This window comes from Schistocerca piceifrons, chromosome 2 (assembly GCF_021461385.2).
Source record: "Schistocerca piceifrons isolate TAMUIC-IGC-003096 chromosome 2, iqSchPice1.1, whole genome shotgun sequence".
Classification (NCBI taxonomy): Eukaryota; Metazoa; Arthropoda; class Insecta; order Orthoptera; family Acrididae; genus Schistocerca; species Schistocerca piceifrons.
In genome coordinates, this window is record NC_060139.1 from 790,082,350 (window position 1) to 790,107,355 (window position 25,006).

At 44.7% G+C, this 25,006-nt stretch overlaps 1 protein-coding gene and 1 pseudogene across 1 annotated transcript in view; one reads left to right on the forward strand and one right to left on the reverse strand.

Moving 5' to 3' along the window:
- The first annotated feature begins 241 nt into the window (after positions 1-241).
- Positions 242-25,006, forward strand: part of LOC124776542 (lysophospholipid acyltransferase 6) — a 139,366-nt gene continuing 114,601 nt past the window's right edge. Inside the window, exon 1 of the mRNA XM_047251572.1 lies at positions 242-361. Coding sequence (XP_047107528.1) covers positions 272-361 — 90 coding nt within the window. The 5' untranslated portion in view covers positions 242-271. The remainder of the gene's footprint in view (positions 362-25,006) is intronic.
- LOC124778709 lies at positions 5,022-5,139 on the reverse strand (annotated as a pseudogene).

The window sequence follows — 25,006 nt, forward strand, 5'->3', positions numbered from 1 at the left end:
GGCTGTGTGTCTGGCAACGATGAGTCACGCGTGTGCATCGGCAGCTGCGCGGGCTGCGCGCTAGCGTGCGCGTGAGCTCGGACGCGCGAGGGACACTGATGTCTGCTCGGCGCTGCACGGCGCAGCGCTGTAGAAATTCCAACCCCGCCCTTCCCCCACCACGCGGCCCGGCCGCCTTCTCCCCTCCTCGCCCACCCTCGCGCTAGTCACACAAAACGTTCCTGGCTTGCAGTAGCAGAAGTACTGGTGGCGCGAGGGGAGCTGTGCAGTAATGGCGTGGTCTTACTCGGATGACGGATACTATGACGGGAGCCGGCTCTTCAGCTGGGTGTCCGACCTGTCCGGACTCCCTATAGACCAGGTAACCGCCTGTTTGATCAATAGCACATTTCGCGTGCGCATGTGAGACTGCTGCTGCAGCAGATCTGTTCGTTTGTGAAGCCAGGCACCTCAAGCGCCTGTTTTACTGCATTGCGTGGTACATCGCCTGTGTTTACATTGTAGGTAGCCTGTCGTAGAAAAGCAATACGATTTAAATTTGCTGAAGTGGCGATACTACGTGTGTAGTCTTCGATTGCGTCCAGTTCGCTTTTATGAAGTCTACCGGTATGTTCAAACTGTTCGATGCTTCGACCACTTTTTAGTTACTGCAGGTGTTGGCGTGATCGTAATTTGTTTTTGTTGCTCGGCAGCTTCGAAGACTTTGACATACGTGTAAATTATCGATGTACATTTAGCAACTATGTCGTTCAAAAGCGTTATTCATTGCTTAAAAAGAAGGTAAACTGCCCTTCAATTTAAGCTGCATCGTTCGTTATTCAAGTAGTATATTAAAAATAATAATTTTCTGTAGTGTAGTAGTAGTAAGGTTCACGAATCAATATTCTGGCTGAATAGATGCTAAAGATTCATTACGATATTAGCAACGGTGTTTGAATGTAATATCTGTTTAATGTTTCTTATTAACCGATGTTACCGACAGTCAACGGACTTTTTAATGCCGGTACTTATACCTACCGCTATCATTTTTGTACTAAGTGATGCCACGGTGCTTTCATTTGAAAATTGGTATTCAGTTGTATCAGAAGATGAAAGTCATCCAACAACAACGATGTTCGTAAATAAGATAATGAATGAATTTCGTTCAAATGAAGTGCGTAGACGTCAAGCAGTTTAATGATGGAAAATATTCCATTTTTACTATAGTAATTGTGTATGAAAGGCATTGTATAATAACTGTCAAAATATAGAGCTTCATAACTCCATCCAAGGGAAGGGTACGGCGTTCAACAAGTTGTTTAGAGGATATCGTTATCCGCTGAAGCAGCGTTTGTTGGTATGTATAATCAACTTTTTAAAATTCTTGTTGGGCTGTATGTCTTCACTATTGTCCACAGAACACCAGCGTACATAACGATTGCGATGAAGTGTATCAAGACTGAGAACTTTTTCTTAACCTGCCGTTGCACGCGTCTTCTCGTGTTTTAATTTTCGCTCTCCGCTACGTGGCCTCGCTCTCTCCCTTCGTTATTGTCTGCTTGCTCGCGGGGGGCGGGGCGAACAATGGCACCGACAACCGAGCGGGGCGTGCAGTAGTACGTACTTGCAAGAAAAAAATCTTCACATCTCATTGTGAGATGCCAGCGAAGCTTGGTCAGGTTTTGCGTCAGCTGGCGTATCGATTTTCAACACTCTCAGCTCCCCACCTGGTCGTCTTACCGTACGCACATTTTGTTCTTTGACGGCCTTGCAGTGATTTGTTTCCAAGGATCATAAATATACTCGCTTTTGGGTTGTTTTCGGCCGATATGAAGGGAAGTAAAAAAATTTGGTTCCTTCTGCGACAAAAGGTCCCTGTGAATATTATTTTTCAAATCGAAGCGCACCTATTGTAAGCTTTAATTTTGTAATTACAATCCCTGTAAGTTATCAGATCACAGAACATTTTAAATTAATTTAGCTTCACGTTTTCGTGCGAGTGCGAAACGTATTAGCTTAGAAACAAGTACGAAACATGCCAGTTAGCTTTGAACCCGTGTTAATGAAGTCATCGCACTTTTGCCGACACGAGCGATTTACCGGTCGATGGCCGGGTCGCTCGGTTACGCCTGCGTAAGTGCTTAATGAAAGTGCAGGAGCTAACTTGTTAATATACGTGGAATTTTTTTCTCATGATTGGTTTTTGGTGTTTATCAGCTTTCGCGCGAATTGTGACTGTGCATCTTTACTAAATTACATGTGAAAAGAGTACGTTTTCATCGTTTATTAGTCTGCACTGGAGTTACACAACAGATATTACGATTAGTTGTTAAGCTGTTATATACTTACGATTTAGTTGTTGTGAATTTTGTTAGAATTTCTTTACTGGAGAATTCGCTAGCTTAAATCACTGAACAGTTTTAAGAGATTCTTATACCTAAACAATGCTTGTTGTCCTTAGTATTTACCTTTGATTATTTTGTATTAAACCTGCTTACTCATCTGCTTTATGCTCTTTGTTTATAGTCACTTTTCCTGTAGGATGTTGCCTTCTGTAAGGAAGACTGTAAAACACGACCTAGTTCTGCAGTGCTTGCAGCTGACGTTTCACGCATCGGCTAACGCGAGATCCCGCTATTCGTGTTTACCTTTGTGATACATCACTCCGAGATAACATTTCAGCTCAGGCGAGGAGAAGCTTGCCGCATGATACAGGGATAAGACTAGTGAATTACTTTTTTTCTAAGTTAGCAGGCGGTCTAGATAATACAAGGCGAAATGTCAGCAGATGGGACACACGTTTTGTACTCGCTATTAATGTATTTCATTTATGGGATAACTGAAGTGCTATGGACCGAATCTAAAGACAACGTCGAAAAATTACAGCCAGATTTCACAATATTTCTGTTAACCAATTTGGTTAGTGGTTTTATTCTTACTCCATATCTTTCACTGCTGTTTCTCTTTCTCTTTCTGTAATACCTGTATTATTTGATCACCGCCCGCGTTGTTGTTTCTATTGCCTACATGTCCACTAATTTTTAACTTACTCATCCTTTTTAAAACTGTATACGTGGAAGCTCTCTGTGGTACCCTGACATATTGTATGAACACACTTTCTACGTCTTGAATGCAGTCACTGGTCCTTCCTTCCTCTTTTGTTGCTGATTTATTCTTCTCGCTTGGCGAAGATCATATTTCATTTTTCCATTATTTGTAATATTTCTTAACTCTAGATCATGAAACCCTCGAAAAATTTACAACTACAATAGGGTATAAAACAGGATATTTTGTACTTGATTTCGTATGTAGCATATCGTTGGCGATCTAATAACGGTAATTACCTAATACATGACCTACAGATTATGACTACCTTTTAATAAATTGTGAAGTAGTAAGCTTCACGATGGTTTAGTAGCGATGTAATATACCCCCCCTCCCCCCGGCCGCTAGGAGAAATCATTTTCTTTCTTTTAAAAACTACTGTATAGCCTCTAGGGGAACATGCGTAAAAAAAAGCTACATCTCTTTTCTCCATGATTCTTTTGCCTAGTCATTTTACGTAAGTATTGTTATCCTTTGTTCAGTCCAGTTTGGTCTCTCAAGGTCACGACCAAATTCAACTCCTCGTCCAGTTTGTTGCGTCCTGTGTTTCGCGTAACTCCTTCCGTCCATAATGTTCCACATTACATATTTTTCTGCATATATAGTCTTCTAAAGTTCCTTCTTTATTGCTAAATGAGTTTATGCATGTTATGCCTGAATAACGTCACTTTCAAGATCTTTATTTTTTCCCAAAAATAGTAAAATGCTGGGATGTTAAGTGACCTCACTCATTCTGTAAAGATGTCCAAAAACATCACTCTTCACTTTGCCTGTACCTCGGACACCTGTATACTTTCCTAAGCAGGTATCCTTATTGCTTATCGCAATCAGTTCTTTTCATCTTTTCAACACGTGCTTAATTTATTGAGGGTTAACTGTGTTGCTTTTTAAAATGTATACACACATATCTCGTTAGATTTCGAATAAGCATATTGAACGAACGCAGTGCTATAATAAGCATGAACGGTAGTGATAAATATAAAGGTGAATCAAAAGGTTTGCGTTTGAGGGCGTTGCTGCAGCGTATATGCAGCGCAGCGCGACTGCGATGCGGGTCTATAAGCATCGCCATGCAGACAAGGGATTAGTGTGGCATTCGCGTATTTCCGACGTGTAAATGCGGAAACGTGAACTACGGTGACGTTATTACCAAATACGTCAAAACAGGAGCAACGTGCTGTTATTCTTTTCCTAGCTGCCGAGGACAGACACCGGAAGAAATCCATCGGATAATGCAGATTGTGTTTGGCAGTAAGCCTGTCGAAAAGCATCGTTGTGGAATGGTGCGCTGCAAGGGATGGTGCTGCTTCATGATAACGCACTACCCCATATCGCAAATGTCGTAACACAGAAGTTACACCAGCTCAAAGGGGAGACACCCGAGCACTCGCCCAATACCCTGACTTCTCCCGATGCCACTGTCACGACTTCGGTCCCTTAAAGAAAGATCTTGAAGGGTTGACGATTCCTGTCGGACGAGGACGTGCAGCAAGCAGTTACGGACTTCTTCACGCTGTTTTACCAAACGGGTATTTTCAACCTGGTGCGTCGGTGGGATGATTGCCTCAATACTCAGGGTGATTTTGCCGTATTAGCATACGGATACCGGACTGTACGGCTTTCGAATGGAAGCTTTTTGATGGCCCCTTATGTATAGATAGTTAAATGTCATTGCTTGAGAAATAAACGTCATTGCTTGAGAAATAGGAAACCTACATCTCTGAGCGAAGGAAAAGCACTCCGTCTGCAGGCCAGTAGTGTCCCATCGGGACCATCCGACCGCCGTGTCATCCTCAGATAAGGATGCGGATAGGAGGGGCGTGTGGTCAGCACACCGCTCTCCCCGTCGTTATGATGGTTTTCGTTGACCGGAGCCGCTACTATTCGGTCGAGTAGCTCCTCAGTTGGCATCACGAGGCTGAGTGCATCCTGAAAAATGGCAACAGCGCATGGCGGCCCGGATGATAACCCATCCAAGTGCCAGCCACGCCCGACAGCGCTTAACTTCGGTGATCTGACGGGAACCGGTGTATCCACTGCGGCAAGGCCGTTGTCTGATCGAAGGAAAAAAATGGTTCAAATGGCTCTGAGCACTATGGGACTTAACATCTGAGGTCATCAGTCCCCTAGAACTTAGAACTACTTAAACCTAACCAACCTAAGGACATCACACACATCCATGCGCCAGGCAGGATTCGAACGTGCGACCGTGGCGGTCACGCGGTTCCAGACTGAAGTGCCTAGAACCGCACGGCCACACCGGCCGGCTATCGATGGAAAAGGGAGGAAGATTAAACTTCCGTCGATGACGAAGTCATTAAAAACAGGAATGGGAAGTGAACTGAGCCGTTCCTTTTCAAAGGAACCATCTCGACATTCACCTTGAGCGATTCAGAGAAAGCACAGAAAACATAAATCGGAACAGTCGGACAAGGATTTAAATTACATTTCTACCGAAAGCGAGTACAACGTTAACCACCATGCCACCTCACTCGGTGGTAATTTAACGGAAGTAAATATTAGTGTTTGTGTAGTATGGCGATCACTCGCTTTGGGCCAAGTGCACAAATACTTTGAGACAAATTAAAACTGTGTCTGGAGCTCAAGCTCAGGTTTGGATTTCTGTGTAGTGGATCTTGGTACCGCCATATACACCGCCTCCTAAACTTAAAGAGACATAGAGTAACATAACGTATTAAGTACTTGGTGGAAATGAACGAAAGTGCAGGAGCTTTTTGCCAGAGGTTTCCCAATCATGCACACAAAGTTGGGTGACAAATGACACAGTGTAGCACCAAATGGGGCTGACCCCGCAACACGAGTCATCTCGCGAAACGGTAAAAGGCAGTGTGTCTTAATCAGCGAGAGCTACGGTGCATTTTATTACAACATGGCACGGAGACAACATCTAGATGACTTCACATGGGGGAGGGGGGGGGGGCGTCATCAGGAAACGAAGAAGGACGTAGTGTTACGAGTGAAGCCCAGGAGTTTGGTATTGCTCATAGCATTGTTTCGTGTGCATGCGAAGCGTTCCAAACCACAGGCACTGCTGCGCGAAGGAGAGGTGGTCGACCACGGTCAACTACAACAGCGGATGACAGCCACACTATGCAACAGGCAAGAAGTGACCCATGTCAAGTAGTGGTTGCAATTGCAACCCTATTTAAGAGGACTGCAAGGCACGCAGTCTTTATCTGAACAATGGCATGGCTACTGTTTGTGGGTAGTCTGTTTGCAGTATATTGTGTTCCGTTGACACCTGCACGTCTGCGGCACCTTTTGCGATGGAGCCACGAACATACAGACTGGATAAACAAGGAGTAGGGTCGCTTTATCTTCTCAGTTGAGAACAGATTCTGTCTGAGTAGTGATTCTGGACGTACCTTCTTACTGTGAGGGATGGGAACACATAATGCAACCAAGAACACTGTCGAACATGACCGTTTTGGTGGGCCGGTATTATGGTGTGGAGAGTAGTACTGTTGCATAGGTGTAATGTCCTCCAAATCTTTGAAAACACGGTTCACTAAGAGATCAACGTTATCGTGACGCTATACTCTTCCCCGTGTGCTTCCTTTAAGGAGTGCATTCGCCACCGGCTTAATTTTTGTGGATGACAATGCGCTACCACACCGAACACCGTAGGTGCAGCAGCTGTTGGACAGAGAGGATATTCGGCGAATGGACAGGCCTGACCGTTCCCTCGTCGTATATACCGTCGAATGGGTGTGGGTTACCGCGCTGGCGGAGGAATGGGGCGCTCTACCGCAAGAACTCCTTGTCAGCCTACTTAATTGCGCGTTGCAGAGCACGCATTACTATCCGTGGTGATCACACACCCTAAATGAGATCTACAGTCTGCTACGGAGTGTGCACTGATATGAAACTTCCTGGCAGATTAAAACTGTGTGCCGGACAGAGACTCGAACTCGGGCCTTCGCCTTTCTGGAAACATCCCTCAGTTCTGCAAGGTTGGCAGGAGAGCTTCTGTGAGGTTTGGAAGGTAGGAGACGAGGTACTGGCAGAATTAAAGCTGTGAGGACAGGGCGTGAGTCGTGCTTGGGTAGCTCAGATGGTAGATCACCTGCCCGCGTAAGGCATAGGTCTCGGGATCGAGTCTCGGTCCGGCACACAGTTTTAATCTGCGAGGAAGTTCATCACACATCCTATTAAGAACCATGTGACGAATTTTATAACGTCCAGAGGACCATTATAAATCGTGATTTCGATGTCATTATTGTTTTTGAATAAAAGTGTCATTTCTGTTCGTCACATTGCCTAGTTCTTTCAGTTACCTTCAATACTACGCTGCAGTATTTCTTTTTATGTGCGGTCCAAGTTCCATCGAGCTATGTTACTTGATCGTGGCCCCGCGGGGTAGCCGTGCGGTCTGAGGCGCCTTGCCACAGTTCGCGCGGCTCCCCCCCGTCGGAGGTTCGAGTCCTCCCTCGGGCATGGATGTGTGTGTTGTCCTTAGCTTAAATTAGTTTAAGCTTAGGGACCGATGACCTCAGCAGTTTGGTCCCATAAGCCCTTACCTTACCACAAATTTCCAGTTTCCCCGCCGTCCGGAGTGGCCGTGCGGTTCTAGGCGCTACAGTCTGGAACCGAGCGACCGCTGCCGTTGCATGTTCGAATCCTGCCTCGGGCATGGATGTGTGGGATGTCCTTAGGTTAATTAGGTTTAGAACCATCCAGTTTCCGTAAAAAAAAAAAAAGAGCATTCAAAACAAAAGGAGGGAATTTCTGATGAGAGGAGCCACGAAAGCGCTCTTGGAACTCATTTGGTCGGGATGTTTTGGAACCCCCCCCCCCGCCCCCTCCGTATTCTCAAGACCTGACGTCCTCAGATTATATCATTTTACATCCATGGAGGCATACAAGAGTGGAATTACATTACAACCGACGAGTAGGTGCAGAAAGAGGTTCTGAAGTGGAGGAAGGAGATAGCGGGAGAGTTCTTCGAGGAGGGCATAAAGAAGCTTGGGCCACAGTTCACCATATGCATTGAACACGATGGCGATTATGTGGAAAAATAGTCAGCAAGTGTATCAACACACGAGATTAGGACTGCCGGTTCTGTGGGCTGTGTTATACGTACTCGCTCCCTGTACTCCAAGCACACCGTGAAATCGGCTATAAGTAGCGGCGCGACACGAACGGTACTTCAGTCTGGTTGGAATGCTGACAGCGGGTACGAGTAATAACGCAGCTTCGTAGCACCTGAAGAAGATATTTGCAACAAAAATGGGTCTTCCGACCAAATATCGTGCAGAAAAATGGAACCAAAAACTCGACTGAACTCCTGGAAGCACGCCTTTAATGACTTAAAACCACCTTATTAGTGCTGTGTAGTATTTCCTTTAGCTCTGTTAACGTCGGCGATGCACCGTGCAACGAACTTCAGGAGTGTTGAGTAGCCACCGCGATCCTCAACTGCTCGTCATCAACCGCCGCCCGCAGCTCAGGTAGACTCATAAGACCACGGTCTCTGACACGCACATTGCACTCTGTGGACTCCCAGATGCAGACGTGATCGGTAGGAATGAGATCATCGTGACCCCTGGTTGGTTTCTACAGTGCGTTTTTGTTTAGAATTCTGGAAATACACTATTTGCAACTTATTTCAAATAATATGTAATTACTTCTTCAACTTCATGTTAACACATAATCCGAGAAACGTGTTCTGTATGTAACTGTAGTTTCGAATGCTAAAAGCACCAACATGGTGTTTGCGACAGTTGAGAATATGCATCTTTTAAACAGAATCAGAATTCCGCTAATAGCATTAATTTAAATTTTTCTTCTAACAATGGATTAGATGACAGTTTAACAAAAGTTTCGTATTCTTCTCGCGCTATCGTCGAAGGTCCTACAGTGATAATAATTATTTTTCTGTTCATGTGGAAAAGCATCATTCAAAACTTCAGATTTTCTTAGGAAAAGGAACGCATCGCCGTTTTGGCCACAGACGTACCAGTCGAAGTTAATTTGTTGAATGCTATGAAAAACCGCAGGTGCTTTCATGAAACCCTTGAGTGATCCCCAAGGAACCCCAAGTTTCTGCGGGAAATAGTTTAAGAAACACTGCCATAAGCGATACCCGTGATTGGACAGTAAGTGCCTGTATTATACGGTGGTAAGATACGATGGAGGACGTGTCACCCACTATATTGTGTTCAGACATCCCCCACACGAGAATCTATCCACCGTGTACCTACGTCGTACCCTGGTAGCAAGCGGGACGCATCGTATGATTTTCGACATATTGCTTCCGTACCATCGACGTGCACCAATGCGTACCGCGACCAAACCGCCCAGGGGGGTCTTCTTCCGTGCAAGCGCGTATTTACTCTATTCTTGTGACCACGCTACTTTCTGTGGTCTGTGGCATGCGGTGTACGTCCATAGCTTAAGGTGGTGCTTCTGGTTGGTACGGCTGCTCACCAGTGTGTTGGCTTTTGCTTCCAACATCGACTGCAGTGTTGCTGCCAATCCAAGAGAACGAACTGTTACTAAATTTAATCTTCAGTCGCCTAAATATGGATGAATTAACTATGTAGATTTACAGTATACGCGTGCGGATATTTTGTGTGGTGCTATGTTTTTTTATTAATATTGTGTCATTACGTTATGAGTAGTTTCTAGTGATGTAATTGCGGGACTTTGTCCACAAAATTTTTCTACGCTTACCTTTTACTTATTGTCCATAGTCTCCTTCGACATACTCTTGAGGCAACACACTGATTTCGTTTTTTGTACAATAGCCACGCACCAACAGTGATGAATATGCGGGTGCGTTATCGTGATGCAAGGACCTTGAATTGTCCCACCATATTTCAGGCCGTTTCCTTCTCACATTTTCTCGCAGGCGTCGCTTCATGTCCTGATAGTACCATCTATTAACAGTTTGTCCTTGACCTGATCTAACGAACTCTTTTTGGTCTTGGTGAACGTTTCCCGACCCATTGTAAAGACTGAGTCTTCATCACATCATCATAATGGTAGAGCCACGTCTCATCACCAGTTATGATTCTCTTAAAGAACAACTCGTTCTCATATTCGCGATTCAAAAGCTGTTCACTGATTGCGAGCCGAAGGTCTCGCTGGTCTATATTCATGAGTCATGGGACGAACTTGGCGGCAACACGATGCATTCCAAGCTGCTGTGTCAAGGTTTGAGGACATGATCCAACTGAAATGTTACATTGTTCTGCAACCTCTCGGACAATCAGTCTTAGATTGGCACGAACAGTTCCGTTGACGTTCATGACATGAGCGTCTTCGGTAGACGTCGAAGGGTATCCAGAACGAGGATCATCTTTAACCTCCGTCTGGCCGTTTTTAAACCGTGTGAACCATTCTTAACACCGAGTACGACTTAAGCACTCTTCACCGTAGGCTTTCTGCATCATTTGGTGTCTTTCTGTAATGGTTTCCCTGAGTTTCACGCAAAATTTAATGCAGACGCGTTGCTCCCCTAACTCTGCCATCTCGAAATTCGCAAACTGTGCGACACAAAGTTCTACTCAATACAGCGCTGAACAATAATTAACAGACATACAACAATGGAACTTCCGGAAGTCACATTAAACGCAGGCGTGTGGAGAGATGCCAACCGCATTTCGCTCCAGCACAGCACTGGTGCAAAAATTACGAATGTTCCTGATTTTTCTGTATGTATGTTCCTCTAAAAAGACTCTGGCAGAAAAGTGGGGAGCCATTTGCTTCAGTCCTCATTGCTGTTCCTCACCAAAATGTTGGCATGCGACATATTCGCGCTCTTTTAACACATAACATTCTGAATCCTTTTACCAGCTTCTCTTTGTAGTTAGCCCTCCATACTCGGCATCTTCCTCTCACCTCCACTGAGTATTAACGTCTCTCTCCCACTATATTCTTTTCCTCCTATTGTTTTACTGTATATCCCACTGCTACTGTTTTTTCTCTCACTTACACTGTCTCCTTTCGTCTTTCTTTCCCATTACCACTCTCTACCCCATACCTTGGCAGCTCAACAGTTCTGGAGGGTCAAACTCATGTTTTCCCCTATGGCCACCATGTTAAAAACCTCGGCCCCGCCCACGTCTATACCTATATACCTATGTGTTAAAGTTTGCCGGTCTGCGAACGTCAACTGCCCCCCCCCCCCCTCCAAAGCATATACATCGTCTCTACTCAACTATTTTTCATTTCCATTGTCCCCTCTCTTTTGCTCCCACTGCTGCTGTCTCCACACATTTCTCTTTTTCTTTCAGTGCCATTGTCTCTCACTAACCATCTACACCTACTTTCTCTTTGGCTCCCATTACTGTTATATTCATGCACCTCTCTTCCTCTTCACTGCCACTTCTTTCTCCCACCGTAACTGTCTCTTCTCTCTTTCTCTCCCTCTGTTACTATTTCCTCTCTCTTCCAGTGCCACTGTCTGTCTGCTGATCTCTTTCAGCCTAAAATTTTTCGTGAGCTAGGAGGAATGAGGATTGAGGCAGCTGATGCCCTTCCTTTCTGTCAGTCTTTTAAAGAAGAATATATAAAAGTTCAAATAAAACAATTTATCAGTGTCAATCGCTTTTACGTTCTCCTACGACGCGTTTCGAGAGTTGTACTCCCATCTTTAGTTGGAAAACAGTTGTTACACGTGTACCAGCAGGATGCAGCTAGTTGTTTGTTGTGGTTTCATTTTTCTACAAAAAGTATAACAGGCACTTATTATCGTCATATGCCACTAAGATTATACATTTGAAGTTACTTACAGTCTGTTCCAGTTACAGAACTGTGCACTTCGTCATAAATGATGTTTTTGACTTGTTTCTTCACACAGAAACAGGAACCACTCATGTAATTAAGTCAAAAATGTTCATTTGTGAGGAACTGCACAGTTCTGTGCGCTGGAACGGACTCTACGTAACTCATCACCATTTCAAATGTATAATCTTAGTGCTAATGACGACAACAAGTGCCCGTTATACTTTCTTTAGCAAAATGAAACGAAAAACAAACAGCTAGCTGCATCCTGCTGGTAAATTTGCAACAAGATGTCGTCTTGGTAGAAAATAAAAAGTAACTGACACAGATAAATTGTTTTATTTGAATTTTTATTGTCAAAACAGTCGCAGTATCCGTAAAAAACAAGTCCAAAGTGGAGGATATAAAGACAAATACATTCAGCTTTTTTGTGCTACGAGAGAAGCATTTTTTTCCTTTAGTTCCCTTTTTTCCTTGCTACAGCAGGGTGTGCTTCCGCTATAAACCAAATTCTATGGGTGAGTAAAGTTCTCACGGTGTATGTATATACTTCGACACATTTATATACTTTTACACATAGAAACAACAAATAAGCACTTATAATGTCAACATGAAAATCGTTTGCTTTACGTTTTTTTCTAAATACTTTGCTCATCGATTGCAACTCATCGAAAAGCCCGGCATTTGATTTGATAAAAGAGTGTTAATGTTATTAGAAATTTTTATATAATTTTTGGCAATCATTTTAAGCTCTTTTCAGGGATGTTACGATCCTTTCTAGCACATCTTTTGTCACTGCAGTACCACTTTGGGCATATTTGTATAGGCGCAAAGCTCTCATTCTACAGAAATAGCGTGTCATAAAGTTTTATTGCTGGAAAAAATGCTGACTGATAACAAGGTTTTCTTACTTCAAGACCCTTGCGTTCACTCTACAACCCTTCCCACGTGTTCACTATGTCAGTTAAAATGCCATTTACGCTCCAGACAGGAAATTACCTGCGTATTTTACGCGTCTAAGTACTATAACTATGAACCTCTGGATACCGGAAACTGATAATGATATCGAAAAAAGTTCCGAAGCTACCCGAGGATATTATCTTAAGACCATGTGGCAAAAAATTTCGACTATCTGCCTTTGACAGAAATTATAGAAGTGGCCATACCCATAATTGGTAGTTTCGAGCCCAAAAATCATAATTTTTGGACTTGTCTCAGGAATCGCCCACGAACAGATGGTCATTTTATAATTCAAATGAAAACCTAACAGGTGGAAAAATAAGCAAATTTATTATTTCAAAACTTTTAAAACATCTACCACACTGTGAAACAAAACGGTCAGTGCCTCCAGGGAAAAATGTCTGCAGTTGCCTACGAAACCATGACTGTACCCAGGCGTGCTTCTCTTCGTCGGAAGCAAATTGACGGCCACGAATGTTTTTCTTCAGGGCTCAAAAAATATGGAAATCGCATGGGGAGAGGTCAGGACCGTGTGGAGGATGTGTAAGGGCTGCCTAGCGAAGTCGAAACAATCTTGGGAAAAAATGGGCCCGTCAACGCTGATTTAAGCTTTGCTGGAAAGACCTTACACATCCTGCATGCTGCACCGATCTCTTGCCATGTACTGAAGGAAGACATTCGGTGGCGTAGATTTGCTTTGGACGAAGAGGTGCGCTCCTAGGTACAATCATTGTTCCGTACGCAGCCACAAACATTTTCCAAGAAGACAATGACCGCCTTGTCTCACAGTGGTATAAATGTATTAACAGTTATGGCGATTATTTTTGAAATAATGAACAGTTTTCTTACTTTCTTTTCCCATGCATTTAGTTTTCATTTGACTAGTCCTTATAAATGTGAAGGGGGCCTGTATGGCGACAGTCAAATGCCAATAAACAAAGGAAAAAAATGGTAAAGAAGACCTCTGCGTTGTTTCCCAGTAGCGAATTACGAATGCATTGATGCACTTCAGGCAGTGCATCTGTTATTACAACCCGTGGTAGTGAATAGCAACCCCTTTACTCAACACGATGCTGCCCGTGAGTGTGGACTCCCGACGGCGCTAGTTTCTTCAGTCGTCCAGCGCCCAGTGGCTGCACGACCTCGGAGGTGGAGTGTCCCCTGCGTGGGCACCCACGATTGACCTCGAGCAAACGTGCGCTGACGTCACGCGTGTTGTCCATCCTGCGCTCGGCGGACACGCTGTACAGGATCTGACGTAATCACCTTCACGCCACATGCGGAACAAGTTCATTTCCCATACCGATGGGAGCACTCTCTGGGACGTCGCGCGGGGTAGCCACGCGGTTTGAGGCGCGTTGTCATGGTTCGCACGGCTCCTCCTGTCAGAGGTTCGAGTCCTCCATCGGCCATGGATGTGTCTGTTGTCCTTAGCTTAAGTTAGATTAAGTAGGGTGCAAGCCCAGGGACCGATGACTTCAGCAGTTTGGTCCCATAGTACCTTACCACTCTCTGGGACGCAGTAACTAAGCTCTCAGGACAAAAGACGAGTGCAAGTCAAAAATTATGTACACTTTTCATTCTACCGTTTATTAACATGAAGCTAGGGGTATACAATGCACATCATTTTTCTACGTAATCTCCCTCCTTCTCAATGCGCCTGGCCCAACGGTCAACGAGCTTACATATTTCTTCCAAATAAACGGTTTTCGCTTGGTCGTGAGGCCACTTTTGCAACGCGTTTCGCACGTCCACATCTGAGGCAAATCGGCGACTACGTAAAGCATCCTTGAGTGGCCCAAACATGTGAAAGTCACTTGGAGCAGGGTTGTGCTGTAGGGAGGGTATTTCAATACCTCAAATTTCATCATGTTGGTGGTTTCAGTAGTGTGACGGACCGTATGTGGCCGTGCATTGTCATGGAACAACAACACCTTCTTCGACAGCAAACCACGGGGTTTGGTGCGAATTGCTGGCTTCAAATTCTTTTCCAACAATTCACTATACCCCGCACCGTTGATAGGCGATCCCTTTTCCATGAACTCTGCCACTACGGGCCCCTGTGAGTACTTGGAACACGGTTAATATAACCTTTCCTACAGATGGCCCCGTCTTGAATTTTTTTCCTCTTCGGCGATCCAGGGTGTTCCCACTGCATACTCTCGCGCTTTGATTCAGGCTCGTAGTGATGCACCCATGTTTTATCTACGGTGACAATTCTGCTCAAAAATGCATCACCTTCGTTGTTGAAGAGTGAGTAAGCACTGATAGACCCTAGCACGGGTGAGCTTGTGGCCCTCGGTAAGCTTTCTCAACAAGTCATTGGAAGTCTCCTGCAGAGATACTGAGCCATTCTGCCTCTATAGCCGTCCGTAACGGCGAAAGTGTTGCCAGTTCAGGATTTTGTGCAAAAACTGACCTCATGATTATATTCAATAAATGGTTCAAATGGCCCTGAGCACTATGGGACTTAACTGCTGAGGTCATCAGTCCCCTAGAACTTACAACTACTTGAACCTAACTAACCTAAGGACATCACACACATCCATGCCCGAGGCAGGATTCGAACCTACGACCGTAGCGGTCGCGCTGTTCCAGACTGTAGCGCCTAGAACCGCTCGGCCACCCTAGCCGGCAAGCTTTCTTGGTGCCCACCGTGCACAGACCTTACGGAAACCGAGCTCGTCGTGGATGATGCGACGGACGGAGCCATGGCTGATGTTCAAAGCGGATGCTACCTCATCGACAGCGATTCACGTATTCGCCAGAACCATCTCTCGAGCATGCTGAATGTTGTCATCTGTAGTGGAGGTTGATGGCCGCCCCGCTCCCTCTTCATGTGTTACATTTGTTCGAACACTTTTAAACTTCTCGATCCACAAAAACACAGTTTTATGTGTTAGTGCACTTCTCCCATATTGCGATGAACGTCTGCCCCTTTGACACCCTCCGACCAGAGGAATCAGATCACCGCCCGTTGTTCCCCTTTGGTGCACACTTCTAATGGAGCTGCCATGCTATATCTGCAACAGAAGGAAGAACGATGGCGGAAATAAGATTAAATACGACGTGTGCAATCTAACAAACGTTATGGCAAAAGTGTAGATAATTTTTGATTCGCCCTCGTATTAGTCGCCTCTCTAACAGAATACTCTGTTCGCTTTGAAGCGCAGTGGCCCATACGGTGTAGAAATGGTACTAGGCTGCCGCTATCTTAAGTCGTGACAGAGAAGTGGTGTGTATGTGGTAGTCGGTCATACCGAATCACCGCAATGAGATAGGTAGACGCAGAGAAATTTTAATATGTCGTTGCAAGCCTAGGCGACAGTTCTACAGTTTTAACTTTTGGAGGAGCTGAGAAGCTTCTACAGCATTTAAATATCATTAGATCAGGTTCCGCAAATCACTTCAATAACTGATAATTACCTTTACGAGGCATCAGTGTCCAAATGTAGGACGATAATACACTTAATACACGATACACTCTAAGGCTGCGGTTATAGTGGCTGCGATATCGGTAGATTCCGTCGACGACCGACATCGGCCCTAGACGGCCCATCTTTTCAAATTAGTACGCCACTGTGTGCGCGGTCACACTATAGCCGATGTTATCTCCCGAACGTACGGACTTCAGACGACAATCGGTAAAATTCAAATCAGTTTCTTCATTTCGGTCAAATCGACCTATGTTCTCGCACCCGAAATACGGAACGTGAGAAATAATTAGTCCAAGAAACAGGGAGTTTGCAGTATCCCGGGGACGTAAATATCAAAATTGGGATGTACTTCGGAATCTATTGACTGAAATCGCAGGTTTATTCGATACCTCAAATAGATAAAATCTTAATTGGATATATTAGGCATAGATTATAACCTCAAAAAATAATTTGTTCACGTGAAAAGGATGGCGTATCTTACATGCTTATAGCTACCACACTGGATCTTTTTTGTGGTAGGTTGTCATTGGTTCTCTACAAATTATTATTGCTGCTTACTAGCGTGTTATGCTAGTGGAGTAGCCGGCCGAAGTGGCCGTGCGGTTAAAGGCGCTGCAGTCTGGAACCGCAAGACCGCTGCGGTCGCAGGTCCGAATCCTGCCTCGGGCATGGATGTTTGTGATGTTCTTAGGTTAGTTAGGTTTAACTAGTTCTAAGTTCTAGGGGACTAATGACCTCAGCAGTTGAGTCCCATAGTGCTCAGAGCCATTTGAACCATTTTTTTGCTAGTGGAGTAGTGATGTATGGTATGCATTTCCACTTTTATGTGTTATGTGCTTTAGGTTATCAGAATATCTTCTGCTACACTTTATGCTTGTCCTTCACTCGTGTGCTACTTTACAGTCATTTAAAGTTAATCGACGTACTTCTGCACAACTTTAAATAGATACAACGAAACAGAGAGTTTATAACTTGCTTTTCTACGTCACCACGAATTATCGCAAGTAACAGAGAGCGTTACTCCCGTCATCTCATATATTCGTAAAACTTGTGTGGTTATTCCGATAACTGAGGACGGAGGATATAGTACTTGCCAAGTTCTTTACGATACAGGAAAGCTGACTCACATGCATTCGGCGTCTGTTCAATAGCAGAAGCCGCTGTGCAGCATCCGTATCCAAGAACAGAGGCGCAGTGCTATCCACCCCCCTAAGAGGTTAAAATCTAACCTATTTCATACATAGAATAGATTCTAACCTAACCATCTTGACCCTGCCAAAAACTGACGAAGGAGATCGGACGCACTATGACCACGCTGTCGGCCGATGTTATCGGGCGACCTCTGGCGACAGTGTCGGACGACCGTTGTCGATGCCACTTGAACGCACACTAAGACAAAAAAAGGAAGACCACGAAGGAATTTTCCAAATGGAACGAAAATCGGTAGATGTGATGTGATGTACATGTACTGTCCGACAAATGATTACTATTTCCGAAAAACTGGATGATTTATTCAAGAGAAAGAGCTTCACAAATTGATGAACTCAGTAATGCGTTGGTCCACTTCTGGCCCTTATGCAAGCAGCTATTCGGCTTGCCATTGTTGATAGAGCTGGTGGATGTCCTCTTGAGCGATAGCGTGCCAAATTCTGTCCAATTGGCGCGTTAGATCGACAAAATACATTGCTGGTTGGAGGGCCGTGCACATAATGTGCCAAATGTTCTGAATTCGGGAAAGGTCCGGCGACATTTCTCGACAAGGTAGTGTTTGGCAAGCATGAAGACGACCAGTAGAAACTTTCGCTGTGAGTGGGCGGACATTATCTTGCTGAAATGTAGGACCAGGATGGCCTGCTACAAAGGGCAAGAAAACTGGTCGCAAAATATCGTAGACGGACCGGTGTGCAGTAAGGGTACTTCGGACGACAACCAAAGGGGTCCTGCTATAAATTGGTCAGAATTTGGCTGTCGATCCGTATGGCGGGCGACAGCCGGTTTGATATCCCACCGCTTTCTGGGACGCCTCCAGACACGTTTTCGACCTGAAATCTAATTGATTGGAGTAGAAAAGTCTTCAGTGATGAGACCCACTTCGACCTCAGGCCCCCTTGACATGCGAAGATGTGTCTGGAGATGCCCCATACAGCGATTGGTACCAACCAGACTGTCACCCGCCATACGACCCGACAGCCAGGAGTAATCGTCTGGGATGCCATTTCTTTTCACAGCAGGACCCCATGTCCGCGGCACCTTCATAGCACAGCGGTACGTTGACGATATTTTACGCCCCGTTTTCTTGACTTTCATAGCTAGCGATCCTGGGCTTACATCTGACAGCGACTTACCACGGGACCTTACGCTTCCAACAACACCATAGAAGTGACAAAATGACAGAAAGGAGCTGTTGTGTTTGGACGTGCCCATGACCTCTCGGTGAACGAAGTTGCCCAATTAGTTTCAATGCTGACTGTCCCACGCGCCCCTGGTAGAGCTGAGCGGAAGCCGGCACGGTAACTCAGCGTGTTCGGTCAGTGGGTTAGCTGCCCTCTGTAATAATAAAAAAAAACTGAGCTAATGGATTAACGACGACCTGAAACGGATGTCTAGCGACATCCGCCACGAGCAGATACAACGAACGAAAACGAACAAAATGAGATTTTAAAAAAGTGGTCAGCGCGACGGAATGTCATACCTAACGGCCCGGGTTCAATTCCCGGCTGGGTCGGAGATTTTTCCCGCTCAGGGACTGGGTGTTGTGTTGTCCTTATCATCATTCTTTCATTCCCATCGACAAGCAAGTTGCCGAAGTGGCGTCAACTCAAAGGGCTTGCACCAGGCGAACGGTCTACTCGACGGGAGGCCCTAGCCACACGGCATTTCCACAAGGAATAGTATAGCAGTCGAAGCCACGTGACACGGTCTAAGAACAGTGGTCGTAAAAAGATCCTACGAGACAGGCACCGCTGAAGTGCGTGACGCATTGTTAACGATAGTTGGTTTCAAACCCGACTCGAGTTTTCTGCTCTCGGTGAAAGAAAATCCATCTCAACAGTTTTCTAAACAAACCTTGCGAAAGTGACTGCATGCAGTGGAAACTTGGAGTCAGATACCTCGCAAAAGACATTGCTCAGAGCGGTACAGAAGACTGCTTTGTTTTCAGTGAGTCTGACAACACACAAAACAGCACATTAGTTGAGGAGGCGTGGAGCGTGGTCCAACGAGTATCGATTTTGAATCTTTTCAAATGGTACAAGGCGTCAAATTACCCGATGGCTCTGTGAGGGGTATAAACAGCAGTGTGGGATTCAGCCTGGAAATGGCTCTGTGATCGTGTTTTTTTTTTTTTTTTACATGACTCGGGCCCATTCATTCAGCTTGAATCAAGAAGTTTATTTTTACATTCACTGCCATCCACTGATGTCCTTTCTCTCTTCTATATCTTCGTGATGAGTGTGGTGTGAACGCTCCGTCTTCCACTACGAGCTGGTCTTTGTGGCCGAGCGGTTCTAGGCGCTACAGTCAGGAACCGCGCTGCTGCTACGGTCGCAGGTTCGAATCCTGCCTCGGGCATGGATATCTGTGATGTCCTTAGGTTAGTTAGGTTTAAGTAGATCTAAGTTCTAGGGGACTGATGACCTCAGATGTTGAGTCCCATAGTGCTCAGAACCAATTGAACCTCCCAGTACGACATCAGCCGCTTCGCGCATTCGTAGCTACGCTATTGCACGTTGACAGGACCGCTAAATCACCCGATCTAAATTCCCTACAAAAGGTCTGAGATTGCTGAGAAGAGTACGTTAGACGTAGCGACCAACATTTCTGCAATTGCGTAGTTCTACGTGATCTGTCATCAATGATGGCTACAGCGTATTGAAAAAAAAAATTGCATTCTGAGGGTTCCGTGCAAACTTCATTATGCATTTAGACAGTTCATCCATTGTGGCAATCGAGTCTCGACCGTTTTGCCTGTTTTCGACACTGATACTGGCGAGGTATCGGTGCCATGGATTTCAAGATTTTCGAGTGTGTTTTAATTTCCGTAATATAAATGTGACAGAAGGTAGGTGACCAGACTATTCTCCGAATGTTTGTTTCTCATACAACTGTAAACGCCATATCTAAGTCCAATAATCGCTTCTGGACATCTGATGCTGGATAGATCCCGAAACGCGTCTTATCAGCAATAAAGTCATTCCTTGCCTGATGTTTGAGTTTTACCACTGCGACCTAGTCAGCCTGAACGTAGAACTGCTGATTGATTTAATTTAGTGTTTGACTTCGAATAATAAAACACAATTGGAAAATAACAACTTTTGGGCTTTATTCTTTACTTTTACTGTGAAACCTTGGTTCTTGCCAAATTTCGTGACTCTAGGTCAACGGGAACTACCGTACATATCTAGATGAATGAGCTGCGAGTATCAAAATATATGACATAGCTGGCCGTATCTTTTGATTGCACTGACTTAGAAGCTGTCGTTTATTATGCCGCGAAGCGACTATATATCTTACTATGTTACATAAATTACAATTCGATATGTAGACGCGTTCCTCAGAAAATAGTTCTTAACAGATGGACGGACAGACAGACAAACAGACAGACAAAAAAGATTTTTTTTGTGTGATATAATTACAAATTTACAGTTTTCGGATTTTTTTCCTTTGGTTGTACTGTGAAACCTTGCGTCTTACCAAATTTCCTTATTCTTGACCAACGGGTAGTAACCTATGGGTTTTGAGGAGTGAGTTTGAGAATATTAAAATATGTGACATAAATGGCCTATCTTTTGTGTGTATCGACTTAGAAGCTTCAGCCTTTTATACCGCCAAGAGTCCATAAACCTCAGTATGTAACATAAATTTCAACCTGATACATGTACCCGATCCTGAGAAAATCAGTCGGACAGGCAGTCAGACAGACGGACAACAAAGTGTCTCGTTTTTACTGTCTGAGGTACGGAACTCTAAAAATGTGGACACTCCTCTCCGAATCGAGGCCGTTCATGGTTAAGAGCGGTGTTGTATGGTATCGCCGTGGTATCTCCTGGAAGTGCGCCAAGTTTTTTGTCTGTTGTGCTTGGCTCGAGTTCACTTGCGTATGAATGAATGTACGCGCCAGGAAACTATTATCAACAATCATGGTACTGCCTTGTGGCGACCGCTAATGCGATTCCCTTTCTCTTGGGAAGTATTCCTTTTGAACGAGTGCGACGCATAGGGTACCTGAACACGGGTTTGACAGAAGTGCAACACTACTTCAGTCTGTGAATGGATTTTGGAAAAAAAGGGACGGAAACCTGAAGCTGCAAGGCGTTTATTATTTTGGTTTTTTAACTGTCTGTGAACGTCCATTCGGTTGTCAACAACTGCGTTTGCAGAACACACTGAATGGCTCAACTGAACAGCCAGATGCGAAACGAATACACGAGCTCTTAAGCGCGTGGGAATCCGAAGGTCGGCCGGCTTAAAATGTAGCCTGAGCTGTATTTTAAAGAACTCGGCAGTGAATACTTCTGATGTTTCTTGCAGCGACTTCAGTGGTGTCAAGCGAGAGCTCATTGAAGGACAGGATTGAAATCTTTAGGTTTTCTGATGAAAGCTGGTTCTGCCTCGGCGCCAGTGATGGCCGTGTTGGTTAGGAGGAGGGCAATTGACGGCCTGCAACCAACCTTTCTGAGTGATAGACACATGGACCTACACTTGGAGTTATGGTCTGAGGTGCTGTTTTGTGCGGTTCGAGAGGGAAAGACTGTATGACGGCAACGGGTTTCACACTCACCCTTGTCTGTCGCACGTCAGCAAGGAAAGGGGCAGTGTGCACCGATGAAGAACACGTTTCCGACAGCCGGCTGAACCCACAACGTGGGATATCCCAGCCAACAAGGTCATACGACATTTATATTTACATTTAAATTTTTAACGTACTCCTTGTGTCTAACCGATGATACGCCTTCCCGCCACTGCACTACTTCGTTGTCACTTTTCTATATTGGTACAGTCTCAGTGTGGCTGCGTGGTCTCACTTAGTTACGTAATATAACGCGCTTGCCTTCAATGTTTATCGTTTAGTATTTGAAGGCAGTGAGGGTTTGTCCCAGGTTCTAGTCTCGGTAACCATGCAGAAGAAATGGCGTGGAACGAAATATGTTCAACAGAATCGGCAACTCGTGGTCTTGTACTTAACGTTGCTAACTCTCAGTAACGGGGCTCTGTGTTCGATTCCTGGACGGGTCGGGGATTTTCGCCGCTCGGGATTGGGTGTGTGAGTGTTGTCCTTAATCGTCATTTCATCTTCATCGGCGCGCAAGTCGCCGAAGTGGAGTCAAATAAAAGGACTTGCTCCAGGCGACCGAGGAGCTCAGTGGGCCTCCCAACCAGAACTTACATACGTGGACTATCCCAGCCAACAATGCCATATGACATATACTTTTACATTTTTAACGCACTCGTTGTGTTTCTTTGTTCCTACATTACAGAGCCGAATGAGAAGCTCTATGATTAAGTAAGTAGCTAGGTGCCAATTTTTTGGCACTGCCAAACGCCGTTGCGTTATGTAGTATGTAATGGGCAACTATTCAATACAAACGCAAATGTTGAGATTGATATTTTGTACCCTTATCTTCGAAAGGAAGAAAGATTAGGGTCTAACTTTCCGCCGATGACAGGATCATTCAAAAACCGAGCGCAAACTTGCATCAGACATGGACAGGGAAGGTAATCGGCCGTCTCCTTTCCAATGGAACCATCCCTGCATTTGTTTTAAGCGACTTAGGAAAGCAACGGAAACCCTAAATCTAAATGCCCAGACGGGGAGTTGGTCGACCATCCTTCCAAATACACGTCTCCTTACTCAGTATTCAAATGGTTCAAATGGCTCTAAGCACTATGGGACTTAACAGCTGAGGTCACAGTCCCCTAGACTTACAACTACTTAAACCCAACTAACCTAAGGACATCACACACATCCATGCCCGAGGCAGGATTCGATTCGAACCTGCGACCGTAGCATCAGCGCGGTTTCGGACTGAAGCGCCCAGAACCACTCGGTCACAACGGCCGGCTTACTCGGTATTCTTAAGTTCGATCAGTCAGGAGCTACGTTACTGATATGACTGTGTGACGTAGATCTGCTGAGTGGAAACATTACAGACAGTAAAACTGAGTCACCTCTCATCATAAATCATTCCAATCGACCGAATGAAACAGGAATATTTATAGCAGACCTAACCGATAGCATTGTACGTGCAATCGTTTGAAAACATCTGAGTGACTGATGCGCCAAATGTTTAAATCCAATAATAGCTTTAGAGGGAGGCGGAAAATAAATTTGTTCATATAAAGGCCGGCCGGAGTGGCCGTGCGGTTCTAGGCGCTACAGTCTGGAACCGAGTGACCGCTACGGTCGCAGGTTCGAATCCTGCCTCGGGCATGGATGTGTGATGTCCTTAGGTTAGTTAGGTTTAATTAGTTCTAAGTTCTAGGCGACTGATGACCTCAGAAGTTAAGTCGCATAGTGCTCAGAGCCATTTGAGCCATTTGTTCATATAAAATAATCCAGTTATCAAATTAATTCTTAATATTTGCCATTACAGTGTTATCAGTTGCAATTTCTTTTATTGTATTAGGCATAACAAGGCGAGGCAGTTGGGACTTAACACACGTTACGCAGAAAATATAGAGTTAGTATTAATAATGAGAAATGTTGCACTAATAAGGTGTATAAATCACAACGGTTGTTCATTTCTCCTTACTGGAATGTTTGTTGAAATTTTGGTTTTAGATATTATTATGGAAAGAAATTTGTGTTTGGATTTTGGATGACAACCCTGCAATTCACACGTTACTGCCTGGCAAACGGTTCATCGAAATACTTTCTCACTATTTCTCTCTCGTTCCACTCTCGAACAGTGCACTGCAAAGACGAACACTAAAATCTTTCCTTGCGAGCTCTGATTCCTCTTATTTTCTTGCGATGATTAATTCTCTCATTGTAGAAGGGCGACAACCAAATATTTTGACAGTCACTGTGATTGAAATTTCGTCAAAAGATCTCGCCTTTGTTTTGATGATTGCCACCCCAATTGGCTGTCATGTCCGTGACACTCTGTTTCACGGCACTTCAAAACGAGCTGCCCTTCTTCGAACTTTTTCGATGTCCTCCTTCAGTCATGTCTGGTAAGGATCCAGTATGGCAAAGCAATACACTAGCAGAGTATGGATAAGAGTAGCGTAGGCAGTCTCTTTAGTGGCTTTGTAGCATCTTCTGAGTGTTCTGCCAGTAAAATGCAATATTGGGTCGCCATTGCCACAGCATTATATATGTAATCGTTCCAATGTGAGTTGCTCGTAATATTATTGTAGTATCTACGTACTGAACCGACAGCCTTTAGCTTTGTGTGATTTATCGTGCAACCGATATTTTATTGATTCCTTTTAGGACCAATGTGAATGACCTCACATTTTTCATCATTTAGGGCCAATTGCCACTTTTCGCACCATACAGATATCCTGTCTGAATAGTTTTGCAATCGGTTTTGATCTTCTGATGACTTAACTAGGGCGTAAATGACAGCATCATCTGCAGACAATCCAAGAGGATTGTTCAGATTGTCTCCTAAATTGTTTGTATAGATTAGGAACAGCAGAGGGCCTACAGTATTTCCTTGTTGAAGGCCAGGTATCATTTTTGTTTCCGATGACTTTCCATCACTGTCGATAGCACTCACTACTTCAAGAGAGTAAAATACGTAGTTGGGTTGCACAAGAACGATATG